At 44.8% G+C, this 17,001-nt stretch overlaps 1 protein-coding gene across 1 annotated transcript in view; it reads left to right on the forward strand.

Annotated features, from left to right (window-relative positions):
• The window catches only part of NR3C2 (nuclear receptor subfamily 3 group C member 2), a 377,156-nt gene that overhangs the window by 338,154 nt on the left and 22,001 nt on the right, over positions 1-17,001 (forward strand). Inside the window, exon 8 of the mRNA XM_032633341.1 lies at positions 5,210-5,367. Coding sequence (XP_032489232.1) covers positions 5,210-5,367 — 158 coding nt within the window. The remainder of the gene's footprint in view (positions 1-5,209; positions 5,368-17,001) is intronic.

Here is a 17,001-nt window from a genome sequence, read left to right on the forward strand (position 1 = left end):
ACTCAGAGAGCTTCGCCAGGATGAGGGGTTGAATCTGAGGCAGGAGCTGGCCTTCCTGCTGGGGAACACAGCACGAGCGAGCGTGGCAGGGTGGGAAGCAGACCCATGCAGTAGCACTTAGTTCTTGGGAATTGTTTTGCCTGTTACTGTTTTAAATTTTTTTATCTCATTTCTGTATCCACTAAATTTTTCAAGGCACATCAGGTGGTATTGGATTGGGGAGAAGTGGGGAATTAGGTTGGGATGCAGATGGGGCTGGAAGATTCCCACCTGTTGAAGACGACTGGTGTCTATTAGGCGAGCAGGGTAGTGTGATACCAAAGGCTCTGAGCAGTAGGGTGACATGACCAAAGGGATCCTTCATGGCTTTATGAACATGGATCTGACAGTAAACTGAATGAGAGGGAATGGGACAGGGAGGGAGAGAGGCCAAGCCAGACGGAGAATTGAGCCAGACTGGAAGCCTAGAGACCTGCTGTGAGGCTGTTGAAATAACAGCCTGGAAAATAATGGTGGATGCTATGATGACAGCACCAAACGCATTCAAGATACACTGCAGAGTTGACCTTGGCAGCTGACAAGAAGGGGAAATAAAAATAGTCTGGGTCGGAAGTGACCTAGGTTTTGAGTGCGGCGAAGTGACTCAGATGGCAGTGATACCATGAAGAGAAATGCGTTCACGTCAGGACTTGAAGCAGATTTTGTGGAGCGTAAAATGACTTCTCTTTGGGATGGGCTAATTGTCAGAGGTAGCCTCTCATAGAGAGGCTGAAAGAGGGGGAAACTGGGGGACTCGAGCTCAGAAGACAGGTTTGGGTATCAAGATATAAACTTGGAATTATCCTTGTAGAAAATGAAAGTCCAATGGCGAGTGGGGTGCCGAGACACAGAAAGAAGAGGAAAGAGCCATTGAGCTACTGGAAAGGAGGATGGCAGCGGCTGAGGGACAGGGACAGAACTGTCAGGGACGTAGGGGAACTGGGAAGGTGCCAAGAGTTCAAGGTTTCCAAGCGGCGTGACTAACGGCATCGCTTCCGGGGAAAGCTGAGAATGCTGACAGAAGCCTAGTGGGGTTGACCATTGGGCATCAGGCAGGTGCCAGACAGCCAGGGACTTGCAGATTGATGGGAAGCTTTTTTAGGCGCCCGGAACCAAGCATGAGAGGAGAGAAGTCGATGGCAGACGGTGCCAGAAGAGACGAGGGAGGGCAGGATTAGCCTTGGCAAGGATGCTGAGCGCTTCTTCCACAGACAACGGCACAGGCCTTTTCAAACAGAGGGGAAGGAATTTGAGGAAGCTCCCATCAGATGAGGGTGAGACCAGGAATGACGGCAAGAGACAGGATGGAGAGGAAGTCCCAGAGCAAAGCGCTGTGGGCCACTGAGAAAACGGAGAAATGTCCTGAATGCCGAGGACACCGGGGTGAGTGGCGAGGACTTCAAAGGAGGAGAGTTTGTTGAGCGACCACCTGGAAGCTGAAAAGAGCATCCAGGATGCACCCAGCCCTCCCCTTGGTCCAGGGATCAGCAGCTTGGGAGAAGGGGCAGTTTTCAGTAGAGTCACGTGCAAGGAAGTGGCATCAACAGCCAAGCACTGAGGATGGAATGGATAAGAAGAGATGCTGTTTCCAACAAGGGAGGATTGGATCTGGGGAAGACTGAAGCCTGAGACGGGTAGAACAGGAAGCAGGGAGGCAGTGGTAGAGGCGGATCAGTACCTGCTCCACCTACGTTTAACACCTCTCAGGTTTCAAAGAGTTTTTATCTATGATCTAATTTAACACTGCAAGATGGGTAGCCCTGCGTTCTAAAGTGGATAAGACAGAGGCATGCAGGTGTGACTTGTGCAGCCTCCTTGGGGAGTTAGGACTCAAACCCAGGGCCTTGGCCTTAACTCGCAGCGATTCCCGCTCTGCCCCAAGCAGGAAGTGGAAAGCAGGCCGTGACAGGTGAGGGCAGCAGGGAGACTGGAGGGAGAGCAGGCTGTGGGAGGGAGGTGGGGTCAGCACTTCCCAGCTGTGTTTCACTTGGCCGGCAAGGCTTTTCAGGTTGCTTTTGGCCTTTTGTCTGGTTTGATTTTCACTGACCAGTTGTGCAGGGCAGCCCATGCTGTCCCCAGTTTACCGTGGGCCCCACCGGTCCCTCCATTCCTCCCTGTACACTCAGCCCACAGCCAGGAGCTTGTGTTTGCAGCCCCTCGTCCGCAGGGTCAGTGGAACCAGGCTTAGCTCCCTGCTCCAGTGTTCCTCAAGGTTTCTGAGGTTCCCAGTTTATCCTTTCTGGAATATAACCTTGGAAATGTACTCTTAGTTCCCCAACCAGGGATTGAACCCACGCCCTTAGCAATGCAAGTACGGAGTCCTAACCATTGGACCGCCAGGGAATTCCCTGGAAATGTACTCTTGAAATTCAGAGACAGTGATTTTATTCCCCTTTCCAAGTTATGTCACTAATCATTACTCTTAGAAAAATGTAAAAAAAAAAAAAGTATATCAGATGGGTGATAGAATTTAATTTTTTTTCTAAAATGCGTGTGATACTCATCCTTTGTAAACTTTGACCACTCCTTGTAATTGGTGTCTTATCCTTTTACATCCATTTAATCAGTCAGCCTATAATCAATTCTGATATCACTTTGAAGCTCCCTGAATTAATTTATTAGCTTCCAAGTAGCTCAGTACATTCAAGGCTGATTTTTGTAGATGCAGAAGAAGCAAAATCAAAAAGCAGAACAGAAGTAAAGAGTTTTACTGCAGCTTATTTCGCTAACCTGTGTTAGAACGTATGAAAAATTTTCTTCTTATTTAGAAGCTTAAATGACACACCTGATGTCCAGTGTATCAGGAAAGTTTCTAAGCAATGACATCAAGAGAAGATCATGTTCTTTTTGCTCACAGAGGAAAGCAGACCATCTTCCCACCCAGTTGCCTCTTTGCTCTTCTCCAGCCCATAGATTTTGGATGATTTCCGGGAGCCCTGCTGCATTTAATAAGTAAATTCAGAAAATCCGGGCAGACCTCCAAAATTTGAGGTTTTGCCTAAGTTCTCTTTTTTTGTGGTTTTGTTTCAACTTCTAAAATATCTGGCTGGGAAACTGGTACAATGTATTTCAGTCACAGCAGTAAAATACAAGTAATATTTGATACAAGTTGTTCATAATCTTGAGAATTTTGATAACACAGGTATCAGAAATATGAAGGCTTTTGGTTAATCTTAGTAGCTATACCAAATAGCATTGAAATACAGTTGTGAAATGTATTCACTCCATCCTAATGTTAGATAATTTTTTAAGGTATGACATCCATGAGTATCTATACTGAAAAACTAAAGGTTTACTCCATAACATTTTGAAACTTAAAAAAATAAATGTTTATCTGTGGGTGGGCAGTGTAGGCACTTACTCGCAAACTTTCAGTTTCTTTTGGAACGTTTTGGGTTAACATTAAAGTTTTGGTAGAAAGTGGATCTGTAGTTTCACTATTAACATCCTGGTTATTACCATCCTGCTTTACGTTTTTTATACTTTTACAACAAGGGTTTAATTGCAAAGAAAAACAAACTGTTACATAATGGATGATATTTAATTCTGATCGTGAATGTCAAATATTTTAAACCACAACTAATATTGTGGCAGCCTCAAGAATTTGTGCAGTGGCCATTAGGGATTTATTTTTTCCCCACAAAAAATAGACTTAGATAAACGACAAATCAAAAGCCTCAACAATTAAACTCAAGGAGAAGATTATTAACATCATATGGGAAGTTAATTTGCAAGATAATCTGTATCTTTATACAGGACGACAGGGTTTATTTGGAAACAGTGGTATTCCTGCTCCCAGGGTTACATGTAACACTCAAAAACATATTCAGCCATTCTAAAGAGCTGATGGCCCAAGTAAGTTATTATTTATACCAGTTATTGTAAATTAGCAAATAGGATGTGCACCTAAGAAGTGAGAGTAAGAGCAATTTCAGACTCTATTATCGCAAGTTGAGTTTTTATTATCTTCATCATCCAAAAAGGAAAGTTCTAAGTGATTCGATTTTTCAGAGTTAAAGCATAAGCATAAGTACATATTGGCTGTAGTGAACAAAAGCAAACATGTAAGTAGATTTTCAAAGGGGACACCTGTAGCTTACACTCTGCCCTACATCTCTTCGCAGAACACAGACCCTGGTGCACCCCCTTCTCCATAAAGTGTGTTCACATGTGTCCTGGGAAAGAGCATCTCCTTTCAGGTCACAGAAACACTCGTATCCTTCCAGGTGCTGAATTTCAAAGTATTATTTTTAGTGAGATGTTTTTTGTTTCATTAGGAAAGCCAGCCACTCCATACAAAGAAAGAAGAAAACATAACCCTTAATTTTCTGTCTTATCGAAGATAATGATGAATGTGGTTCCTTCTCTTCGAAAGTTTTTGATCTTGCCTGTATGCAGAGCGCTGTTTTGTTACCCGTCACACACACAAGCCAGTGCACAGACCTGCCAGCAGGTCTGGGCAGTCACATGACAGTGCCTCGGTGGTCATGTGCTCTTGGAACAAAGAGGATGGGAAGTGCTTCTTTGCCACACACTGTCTTGCCCCTGGTAGATGTCAGGTTTCCCCGAGTGTCTTTGACATTGGAACTGGAATATGAAGATGTTGCTTTCTAATTCCAGCCCCAGCTTAGATTGTCTGTTGCTCTTCCAGTTGTCCTGGAAAATCAAAGTATATTTTCATATGTCTGAGGTATTGGCAAGTTGGGATTCATAAAAACTTTGATGACAGACCACAAGACAGTATAGCACTGTGGTTAAGAGACAGGCTTTGGAAACAGACTTAAGGTTTATACCCTTCCTCTACCATGTATTTATTGTGTCCTTGTGCCAGTGATCAAACCTCCAGTCTTCAGTTTCCACATCTGTAAAATGAGAATAACATAATGATTACGTTGTAAGACTGATGTCAAGATTAAGCAAGCTAATATAAACAAAGTGCATTATAACATACACCCGATAAACCAGTTATTATTCTTTTGTATATGTGTGTGTACAAAGGTTAACCGTCATATAGCTGCCATGTTTATTCATAAATGTAATCATTGAGATTCAGTATCAATCTCAAAGCGTGAGCCTCATGACCTCAAAATAGTCTAAGCCATTTAACTATGAGGATGCTAAAGCTATTTTCCAACTTGGGAACTTATATGTCGGTATTCCTTCAACACAGTTCCAAAGGATGGCCTCAAAAGCCAGGCTGCGTTTGAAGAAATGAGGACAAATTACATCAAAGAACTGAGGAAGATGGTAACGAAGTGTCCCAACAATTCCGGGCAGAGCTGGCAGAGGTTCTACCAACTGACCAAGCTTCTTGACTCCATGCATGATGTAAGTAGAGCCTCTTGGTGCCTGTTACATGAAGGATCCACAGCCACACACTGTGGACCCAAAGCAACTGGAGAGCTGAGCAAGTTCTCGAGGCTTTGGGAAGAATAGGGGTAAGTTATCCACGGGAGGCAGCAAGAGTTGAAAACTCAGGAGGAAAGAAGCGTTTCTTCAGAATACCTTTGAAACAAACTTCATGTAAAGGAAAAAGTGTGGCCTTTTTCCCTCCTGAGCGGAGTGTAAGAGAAATGTGCACCATGGTGGCAAAGCCTGAGCTCTGGGCCAGGGAAGGCCCTCAGATTTGCTACAGGTGTCAGATCAAGTTTCCCATTTCTGCTTGCAGTTTAGGAACTGTTTGGTTAATGAAAATGTTTGCTTTAACATTGCATAAATAGAGTCCATCTTCTACAACTGTTAATCTAATAACCCAATCTTTCAAAAACATTATTAGTGGTCCAGGGCCAGCTGCGATCATCTCATTTGTTGCCAAATTTTGGATCTTATGTTCAGTATTCTTCGTAGGAGTCACCTTTCTTGGCTTGTGTAAATGTGGAAAGTAAATTCTGAGCTGGTTTCTAATTTATTCAATTACAGATGTAGTGGTGGTTAGCAGTTTCTACAAAATACTGACTTGGATAACTTGGTTTGTTATGTCACTTAAAATATGCTTCTTGTTTCATTTTGCAAGCAGTTTCTCTAGTTCTGGCTCAAAAAACAGTTATACACGGTCATGCTAATTTAGCTTTTTTATATTTGGAAGGTTTTCCTACTTTCTTTTGGAAAATTTATTGCCCAAGTTCAGCCCATGTAATTTGGGTAAGAAACCCCTTTTCAAGTACTTCTGTGTTGTTGAGGACAATGTTGACAGGCTTGATGACCAGTATTATAACGGTATGACTACTGAAATAATGGTTCATCCTTTAGAGATTTGTTTATGCCGGTGGAATGGTATGGCCTTGTGGGTTGGTTGATAAAAGAATGTCACTTTCCACGGTTTCTACACTGAAGACCCTGTGCGTATCACGTTGGCCTTTGCTTTCTCTGAACGTTTCATACAATAAGAGTCAAATTTCCACAAGGTGAATAGAGCGATAGATAGTTTTGCTAATTATTAGTGGCCTAAAAGCATGGCTTAATAGAAAATCTCAGGGATAAGAAATGATGGTCTACAGGACTTTGGGGAACACAGCAAACGATGCCATCCACAGCCCTCACAAGAGGAAGTAAAGGAAACTAGACCGTGGCGCAGGATCACCTACCCGAGAACAAGCAGCACGGTTACTCGCTCCTGTCGGTTTTCTTGAAAGTCCTTCTTAGTGGAGCTGGGGTGGGGGCGGAGGAACAGCAGGTGTGATTCTCTCTTGATGAATTCTGTCATTTGTGCAAATGATTGGGCAGGCACAAGCGCAGTTTCAAAATGAGTGTGTAAGTGTTATCACAGCATATGAAAAGAGATGATACATTTTGAAGCAATTTACATGTAATGAGACTGACAATAGAAGTTAAAACTTGTGTATCCACAGCCTTTCGGGATCTCCGTGCCTTGAGCACAGTAGGAGAGTGGAAACCCTCGGAGGCTGCACCAGTGGTCAAGGTGTCAAACCGTCCTCTGCTGGCTTGTTTTTAGTGCAGCACAGTGCTTGGCACAAGATAGGAACTCGGTGAACAGTTGCCAAATCATAAATGATGACTTGCTGCAAAATCCCCCAAGGCAAATCAATGTCTTTTTAGTATTTTTTCTATTATGGTATAATTGATACAAAATAAACCAAACGTACTTAGCGCATACCATGTGAGAAGTCTGACACGTGTCTACACCCATGAAACTATCATCGCAATCAAGACAGCAAACATATCCATCGCTCCAGAAGTTTCCTTGTGCCTTTTTTTAATTGAAGTATAAGTGATTTACAATGTTGTGTTAATTTCTGCTGTACAGCAAAGTGATTCAGTTATACAAATATATATATTCTTTTTCACATTCTTTTCCATTATGGTTTGTCACAGGATATTGAATATAGTTCCCTGTGCTGTACAGTAGGACCTTGTTGTTTATCCATAACCTTTCCTGCTACCTACTACTCCCCAGGTGCTTTCCATATTGCTTTATGGCAATGTAGATTAGTTTATATATGCTAGTGTCTCATATACATGGAATTATGCAGTAGATAGTCTTTGGTAGCTGGCATCCTTCACTCGGCGTAATTATTTGGGGATTCATCCATGCTGTTGCCATATATCAGTATTTCATTTCTACTTATTGCTGACTAGCGTCCCATCGTAAAGATATTTCACAGTTTGGCGGTCCTATCACCTATTGATGGACATTTGGGTTGTTTCCAGATTGGGCGCTACTAACAGATAAAGTTGCACTGAACATCGTGTATACGTCTCTGTGTGGACATTGCTTTCTTTTTCCTGAGTCAATAGCTAGCAGCGGAAGACTGGGTCATATGGTAGGTATGTTTTCGTTGTTTACGAGATCACCGAACGGTCTTCCAAAGTCACTGGACAATTGTGCATTCCCTCGAGAAGTGTGTGTGAGTTCAGATTGTCCCACATCCTTGCTAACAGTATCATTAGTCTTTAGTTCTAGCCGTCCTCATAGCTGTGTAGCGACGTCTCCCTGTGGTTTTAGTTTGCATTTCTCTCGTGATTAATGCTCTTTTCTTGTGCTTATTCACCATCTTTGCTGAAGTATCTGTTCACCTCTTTTGCTCATTTTTAAAAACTGGATTGTTCGTTTGTAATTAGATTGTTGAGTTTTGAGACTCCTTTATATATTCTAGATACAATTCCTTTATAAGGTATATGACTTGCAAGTATTTTCTCCCAGGCCGTGGTTTATCTTTTCATTCTCTTAACAGTGTCTTGTGCAGAGCAGGGATTTTGAATTCTAATAAAGTCCGATTGATTATTTTTTTATTTTGTGAATTATGTTTTTGGCTGTAGCTAAGAAATCCTTGTCTAAGCCAATGTCACAAAGCTTTTCTCTTCCATTTTCTTATAGAGATCATTGTCCTTCATTGACTGATACGTAGTGTCTCAAAAACCTTTTCTTCATGTATTTTTTTTTCTGAGTATTTTTGGTTATTTCTGGTGGAAGGGTAAATCCAATCCACCTTACTCCACTTTGGCTAGAAGGAGAACATTCTTTTGGGAATCACTGGAATCACTTTAATTCTAAAACCTTTATTTTAAGCAATCAAAAATGTTTGCCCTTAGAAGTAGCCTAACAGAAGCATCTTGAATGCTCTGTTTATATTCCCATCCCAGACAGAACATTGAAAAATGCATCGTAAGTCTAGAGGGACCTTTCTAACATTCACGCTTACTCAGACTTGAGACTGCCTACAGCTTTTTCATTAGAGTAAATAAAAGAGTCAACATTTGTAGAATTTTCTTCCAGGGAACAAAGAGCTACAGAAAGACTGGCTCTGTACTCAGAGCCTCGTTCTGGTCACCTTGTGGAAAGACAGCATGTGTTCCTAAGGGTCACACAAACAAAAACCCTGTGCTGGGCTTCCCTGGTGGCGCAGTGGTTGAGAGTCCGCCTGCCGATGCAGGGGACGCAGGTTCGTGCCCCGGTCCGGGAAGATCCCGCGTGCCGCGGAGCAGCTGGGCCCGTGAGCCATGGCCGCTGAGCCTGCGCATCCGGAGCCTGTGCTCCACAACGGGAGAGGCCACAACAGTGAGAGGCCCGCGTACCACAAAAAAACCAAACAAACAAACCCTGTGCATGTAAATCAAAGTTCTGCTTAAATAGCGTGCATAGTACACAGCCCTCAGGACACACATCCATAGATTTGGGGACACGTGTACACAGCTCTCGTGATGCATGGTTTTCTCCCACTTGGTGCGCACATGGGTTGGCAGAGCAGTGCCGAGGTGCGTGGAAGGAACATTCTCTGAAAGAACAGGTTGGCAGTTAAGTATTTGAACTGGTCAGCAACTTTAATGAATCACAAGCCCTCCAAACATCAATCTTCCCCCAAAAAAAGATTCAAAGAAAGCAGCTGTGGCCAGGCTTCTCAGGATAGGTGTATTTTTGCGTTGTAAATGGGCGTTATATGTAAAGCATATAGATTCCTTATTCTAGAGAGAACAGAGAATTACTAGTCACTTTCTAGGTATTGCTGTGAATGGCAGTTAATTTCCTGTGAGTGTAAGAGGCACATTTCTTTTTTTTTTTTAACATCTTTATTGAGGTATGATTGCTTTACAATAGTGTGTCAGCTTCTGCTTTATAACAAAGTGAATCAGCTATACATATACATATGCTCCCATGTGTCTTTCCTCTTGCGTCTCCCTCCCTCCCACTCTCCCCATCCCACCCCTCCAGGCTGTCCCAAAGCCCCGAGCTAATATCCCTGTGCCTTGCGGCTGCTTCCCCCTAGCTATCTACCTTACTACGTTTGTTAGTGTGTATATGTCCATGACTCTCTCTCGAGGAGGCACATTTCTAATGAATTTGTTGGTAGCTTCTACTCATTCATGGAGATCAGGGACTATTTATGTTACTATCAGTGTGTAGAACAGCTGGTAAACATTAATGGATGATATTAGTGTTTCTTAGAGGCAAAAAAAATTGCCCTTTCTCTGTTAACTAGTTTCAAGGTTATACTGTTGTGATTGACTTTATTTCCATGTACACGCTAGCCTACAGAGTGCCTCATGCCTAGCAAAATTGACGAGATTGCAGAGGATACAAAATAAACGTGGGACACCAACCCAACCCTCAGATTGCTTAGATTCTAGAGAGACAGCTAGAGTGTAATACAAGGCAGAAGGTAACTAGGGGCACTGGGACCTTTGGGAGTACCCACATGTTCATTCATTCATGTGACTGAGCCCCTACCATGTTCTAGGACCAGAGGTGCAAGTGGGAACAGAATGCCCGTCCTTAGGAATCCCACTCACCCTGATGGAGGAAGAGGTTCATCCCATTCAAAAGGGGAAGCCGAGGGGTGAACATTGGTTTGGATGCCTCAGTACCTGTGTTATTTCATGCAGTTCTAAAAACCGCCTACAAGCTGGGTATTATTCTCATTATTCCCATTCCTGTCCTTAGGAATCCCACTTGCTCTGATAGAAGAAGAGGTTCATCTCATTCAACAAATACATTAGTGTCTAAAAGCACCAGGCAGGGCACTAGTGGGAGAGACCCAAACCTGGCCACGGGGGGATTTCTGCCTGCTCAGGACCACCAGACAGCACTGTACAGGGTGGCGGGCCGGGAGCTCTGTAGAGATGAGCACACCATGAGTCATGGGCTCACTGATGTTTATTCTCAGTTGCTGGAAAGGCTTGCCAAGAAGGTCTAGGAGCCAGCTGTGCTGGGCAGGTGTCGTGGCAGGCTTCCAGTGGTGGGGTAGGGGCATCTCAGAGAATCTTTCTTTTGTAGAAGAAGAGACAGAGGTCCAGAGAGTGATTTCTCAAGGTCCTTAGGTAGCCAGTGGCAGCTTGGAACCCTCTTAACTGACTGGCACTCTCTATGCCACCCACGTGTTGCAGGAGGGCTTTGGGCTGATCATGGCTGCTGGGTTTCAGGCTGGGCTGCATCTCTGGAGATCAGGAAATGAGTATATTGAAAATAGCTGCACTGCTCTCCGGCTCTCCAGACTCATTTTGCTCTTCCCTGGCATCTTCTGGGATGCGTTGTTTTTTGTGAGGCATTGGTTACATCTTGAAGGCAGTGAACCTGGTGTTATATTAAAATGTCATGCACGTTCAGCAGTTCCCAAAACCAGATGTTGGGTCTGCCTCACCATAAGCTGAGCCGTCTTTGGTGGGGAGGGCTTTCATCTCTGCCGATGATCGTTAAACCCGGCTAAGAACCTACCCATTGCCTGGGCAGGTACCGGCAAGTCCCTCGGCGTGACCAGAGGGTCCTGTTGCTGAGTGATCGCTTTCTGTGGTTGCAGAGGGAAGGCTGCACAGCCCAGGTGGCTCTGCTCCAGCCAGGCTCTCAGAGCCGAGCTTCCCTTCTGCAAGGGGGATGCAGACGAGATAGGAGCAGAACGTTTGGTGATACAGTACCTCCCTGAGTGCCCACTGGGAGACTCCCTGCTTTCCGTGGAGAGGGCATTATGTTTCAGTTTCGTGATCATCAACAAAAGAGACATCGCTGCAAGCAGCTGGATCTATTAACGAATAATTTTGAGATCCCCATTGCTCATTTAACGAGTGGGTGCTTTTGCATCCGGCAGTGATAGTGGCAGTTTCCATCATGACCACGCTCGAGGTGGTTTTCAGAGCAATGCAGATCTATTTCTTCCCGCACACTGAAGCATGCCAGCCCCCAGGTTGGGTGGATCCACCGTTTGGGCTGTCTGCTGCTTTGACGTCTGATTCTGTTTCACGTCATTACAGTCAGTATCTCCTCGAGAAAAGTTCCAAGGCCCACATGGGGATCTGCCACAGAATTGTGACCACTGGAGACAGCAGATAGAGCATGGCCTCTGCTGCTCCACCAACATTTCTCTCAGTAAACTTGGGCACTTGGCCTAAATTTTTGGCCGTCCGTTTTTTCAGCTGTAAAATGGGAATAATAATAATAATTATTATTATGGGAATAATAATGGCCCTCCATTTTTTCAGCTGTAAAATGGGAGGAATAATAATAATTTCCTACCCATCTTGTAGGAAATTTTTAGAAGCGCGTGAAATAACACAGGTACTGAGGAGTCCACAGGTAACAGGCACCGAACAAATATTCGCCCCTCCGCTTCCCCTTTTCCAAGACTGTGTTTGAGTTTCCCAAAACCCTGTCTCTGTACCACCAAAGAGCATCATATATCAGGCAGTTTTAGTTTACTTTCAGCCCAGAGACACTCAGACAAGCACATGGCAGAGCCTTCAAGGGGGTGACAGTGTAAAGTTGGCAAGATCAAGCAGGGACATGAGCTGGAAAGGCCATTCTGCAGGGTGGGGCAGTCACCTAGTCGCGAATCACATAGACCGAGGTCAGTATAGAAGCCTTTCCGAGGCACTTCCGGTCCCGGTGCTCTACGTGTGCTGCCACTTACCAGGGGAGGCTGGTGTTGCTAGAACGTGTTGGGTGTGCTTGAGACACTTTCAGATTCACAGATGGGATGGAAGGTGTTTGGTGATGGAGACAAGGGCAGATTGCTGTGAGGTCACCATCAGGAAAGATGGATGATGGTGAATGAAAACCCTTGCCCCTGTGATATGATTGTTGGCAGTATTACACGGCCTTCTTCTTTGACGAGACCATGACTAAGAAAGATTCTAAATAAAGGCAGATTTGCTTATCGCCAGAGTCAGCAAAGTGAGCAAAGCCTTATCTTTCAGAGCACGAGGGAGGGGCAAAGACCCACTCATCCGGGAAAAGAAATCTTCATAGGTAAAGATTTCAAATTAATTGAGTAATTGACTGGGCAGATCTTACTCTTTGTCTAGTTGGTGAAACCAACGGGACAGGTATTAATGGTTCACGGCGTCTCTCTCTGCAGCCCTATTTTTGCATTTGCCTCTACAAATTTCCCACTTCAAGGGTATAGCAGGGCTTCCCTGGTGGCGCAGTGGTTGAGAGTCTGCCTGCCGATGTGGGGGACACGGATTTGTGCCCCGGTCCGGGAGGATCCCACATGCCGCGGAGCGGCTGGACCCGTGAGCCATGGCCGCTGGGCCTGCACGTCTGGAGCCTGTGCTCCACAACGGGAGAGGCCACAACAGTGAGAGGCCCGCGTACCGCAAAAAAAAAAAAAAAAAAAAAAAAAAAAAAAAAAAAAAAGGGTATAGCAGAGTTCAGACTGCATTGCCCTGGGTGAATTGTGCCAATGAATGCTTATTTTCATCTAAAAAAATTTTTTTAATGTCTGCATAACTGAAAAAAAAATGCATCAAATATATTTAAAAATAAAAAATGGGGGAAAATGGGGAAAAAAATAGGTCCGAATGTTCTGTTTTTTCAGCATTGTGGATAAATAGGGAAAGGATGACTTTGGGTGTGGTGTGAAAAGGTCTAGGCAGTTCCAGGATTGGTGTGTTTCACGCACTGGTAGCTGGGGCCACAAAGCCCAGCTGGAAGATGCAACTGCCTGTAGATACAACATGTCCTTGCGTGTTGTACCTCCTTTGTTCACCATGTTCATGGTTAAGGTTACTGCTGCTCAGTTGTGTTGCCGATCACAGTTGTGTTTCTCCAGGCTACCCTGTAGGTGCCCCAGGAGGCTGTTGCTTGATGTAGTCGTACTCATTGAGCTTTGCCTTTGTCACTTGTGCTTTTGGTGTCACATCCAAAAAATCATTGTGAAAGACAGTGTCAAAGGGCCCGGGGCGGGCAGACACCACCGGGCCAGGCACTGTGCTGGTGCTGAGGATACAACAGTAGCCAAGGAGACTAGGCCCCTGCCCTCCAAGTGTGCGGTCCGATGGGGGAATAGAGTAGACAGGGAAACTGGGAATCAGAATGCAGAGTGCTGGGTGCTCGAGGTGGACTGGAAAGCCCATGGGCCGGGCCGGCGGGGTTGGGGCGGGCATCCAGAAGGTGAAGTGGCAGGGTGGAGATGGGCCAGGGCAGCAGATGACGGAAGCCCCAAAGGCAAAGTAGGAGTTGACCAGACAGACAGAGGGAAGCTCACCGAAACCAAAGGAGTTACTATGCCAAAGGAGAAGGGTGCATGGTGATTTTGAGAAATGGAGCATTTCATTGTGTCCAAGGAATGGAGAAAAATAAGGATGGAGACAATGAAAGGACCTGTAAAACCATGTTGAGGGAGCTACTGAGAGATTTTGAGCACATCTGTAGAGTCTAGCGCCGCTCCTTCCAAGGTGGTAACCACTGGCCATGTGCGGCTCTTGACATGTAAATTTAGTTAAATTGAAAATTGAGTTCCCCTATCACACTAGACACATTTCGAGTGCTCAAGCAGCCACATGTGCCCAGTTCCATCATCTTGGGCAGGGCAGACGGTCATATTGACAGTACTGATCTGGAAAGTCTATTAGAAGAGGAGCAGAGGGCCAGTTAGGATGCTGGTGCAGTGGTGCAGGTAAGAGATGGGGGCTGGGAGCTAAGTTAGAGTAGGGGCAGAGGGACCTAGGAGATATTCAGGTGGTGGGATGGCTGGTTCTTGGTGGTGGATAGGACGGAGAGGTTGTGAGAGAGGAGGGAGCAGATCTAAGATGACCCCCAGGGCTTCTCTGGTGGCGCAGTGGTTGAGAGTCCGCCTGCCGATGCAGGGGACACGGGTTCGTGCCCCGGTCCGGGAGGATCCCACATGCCGTGGAGGGGCTGGGCCCGTGAGCCGTGGCCGCTGAGCCTGCGCGTCCGAAGCCTGTGCTCCACAACGGGAGAGGCCACAACAGTGAGAGGCCCGTGTACCGCAAAATAAATAAGTAAGTAAGTAAGTAAGTAAATAAATAAATAAATAAATAAAATGACCCCCAGGATTTGGACGTAGGTTGGTGGATGGAGTGGCACCAGCACTGGGCGAGGGGATGCAGGGGAGGAGCTTTGTGAGTGGAGAAGATAAGGGTGTTTTAGATGTACTGACTTGAGGTGCCCTGAGGAGTCCCGGGGAAATGTCAGGCGAGCTCAGGGCTCCATGGAGATGAGGAGGCAAAGTGCTGATACTACCTGAGGAGGTACAGCGCATGGTGGTCACTGAAGCCCAGGGCTCGACAGAACTGCCTGGACATCAGTGTGGCCATACGGTGGACAGAACCGAGCCCAGAGGAAGAGAACCACCAAGGGACCAAAACCAGGAAGGCGCCTGCAGAGAGTCTGGGCAGGAGCTGCCGCTGAGGTGAGATAAGAAGGCAAAAAGAGGGACACGGGGGACAAGCCAGAAAAGCGTGTGTCCCCCCCGTGCAAATGTTGGGGCAGAGGCTGCAGACAGGTCAATTCACAGAAAGTCTGAAAACACTTCGGTAGCCATAGCAACGAGAAGGTTTTTGTGAGGAATAGCTGATTGATTCACCTAGGTTTCCAGTAACTCTGTCGGAAACCACAAAGCCACCAGGGGCTGCAGGAAGCTTTGAAAAGGTCAAGGTGTTGTCTGGTAAAGCCCTTTAGTAAAACTCCTTTAATAAAATAGAACTATAAGTCTTTCTCTGATGTGATGGCAGGTATGTAAAAGGAGCATTTTGAACGTGGTTGAGTGAACTTGCAAAGTTTTGTGTTTATGTGTTTAGATACAGTGAAGAAATCACAGTAGCCTAGCAAACTATCTTTATAAATAACCCCCAAACAAACTTTGCTATGGACCTAGACCCGTGTATGAGTAGTTTTGAATTAGTGAAAGCTTTATTATGTATTATATACATATATAATGTACTATATATTAATACATGTATATGTACTATTTATAGATAAATGATAGATAGATAGATAGATTAGATAGATAGGCAGGCAGACAGACACATAGGTAGGTAGGTAGATAGATGGGTAGGTGAATGGATGGATGGATGTGAGTGTTCGGCATTGAAGAGCTATAGATACAGATATGAGATTTCGGCATCAAAGGGAGCCATGATGCTTCAGAGCTGGTCTTGTGCTTCAGGTCATGATTTTATCAGTAATGTTGGTCCTGAGTCCTTTCTCACCCATCACCTTCACATCACACCGTAATTACAAGGACAGTTGATTTCCACATACAGCCACAGAACTTTATCTCCTTTGGCCTTTGCTCATGGTTTTCTCCAGCTGACTTAATGCAAAACCTGGGTTATTTCCTTACCTCCTTGGCAAAGGTTGATTTCAAACGTTTAGACATTTTCAGTGGCTACTGTTTAGACTCTTTAAGACAATGCTTACCAACTGCTGACCAGTCACCCGGACACATTCTAAGATGCAGTTGTATTTGACTTTAGAGAAATGAGGAAACAAACTTCAAAACGGGAGCTTGTCGTTCCTTTTTATTTTTTTTTAATTGTGGTAAAATACACAAACAAAATTTACTACTTTAACCGTTTCTAACTGTGCAGTCCAGTAGTGTTAAGTACATTTGCACTGTTGTGCAACCAATTTCCAGAACTCTTCATCTTGCAGAACTGAAACTCTCTACCTGTTAACTCCTGCTTCCCCTCCCCGCACCAGAACAGCCACCATTCTGCTTCCTGTCTCTGAATCTGACTGTTCTAGGTACCTCATCTATGTGGACTCATACAGTATTTGTCTTTTGAGACTGGCCTATTTCACTTAGTATGATATCCTCCATTGCCATCCATGTTGTAGCATACGTCAGAATTTCCTTCCATTTCAAGGTAAATCATAATCCACTATATGTATAGACTACATTTTGTTTACCCATTCATCTGCCGACAGACACTTGGCTTGCTTTACTTCTTGGCTATTGTGAATAATGTTGCTGTGGACATGGGTGTGCAGATATCTCTTTGAGACCCTACTTTCAATTTGGGGGGTAAATTCTTAGACATAGAATTCCTGGGTCACGTGATAATTCTATGTTAAATTTTTTGAGGAACCACCAAACTGTTTTCCAGTTATTTTTACCTTCCCACTAACAGGGCACAAGGGTTCCAGTCTCACCAACACTTGTTATTTGCTGGGGGGTTTTTTGATAGTGGCCATCCTAACAGGTTTTGAAGTAGTATCTCATTGTGGTATTGGTTTGCGTTTCCCTAATGATTAGTGATACTGAACATCTT

This window comes from Phocoena sinus, chromosome 5, assembly GCF_008692025.1.
Source record: "Phocoena sinus isolate mPhoSin1 chromosome 5, mPhoSin1.pri, whole genome shotgun sequence".
NCBI lineage: Eukaryota > Metazoa > Chordata > Mammalia > Artiodactyla > Phocoenidae > Phocoena > Phocoena sinus.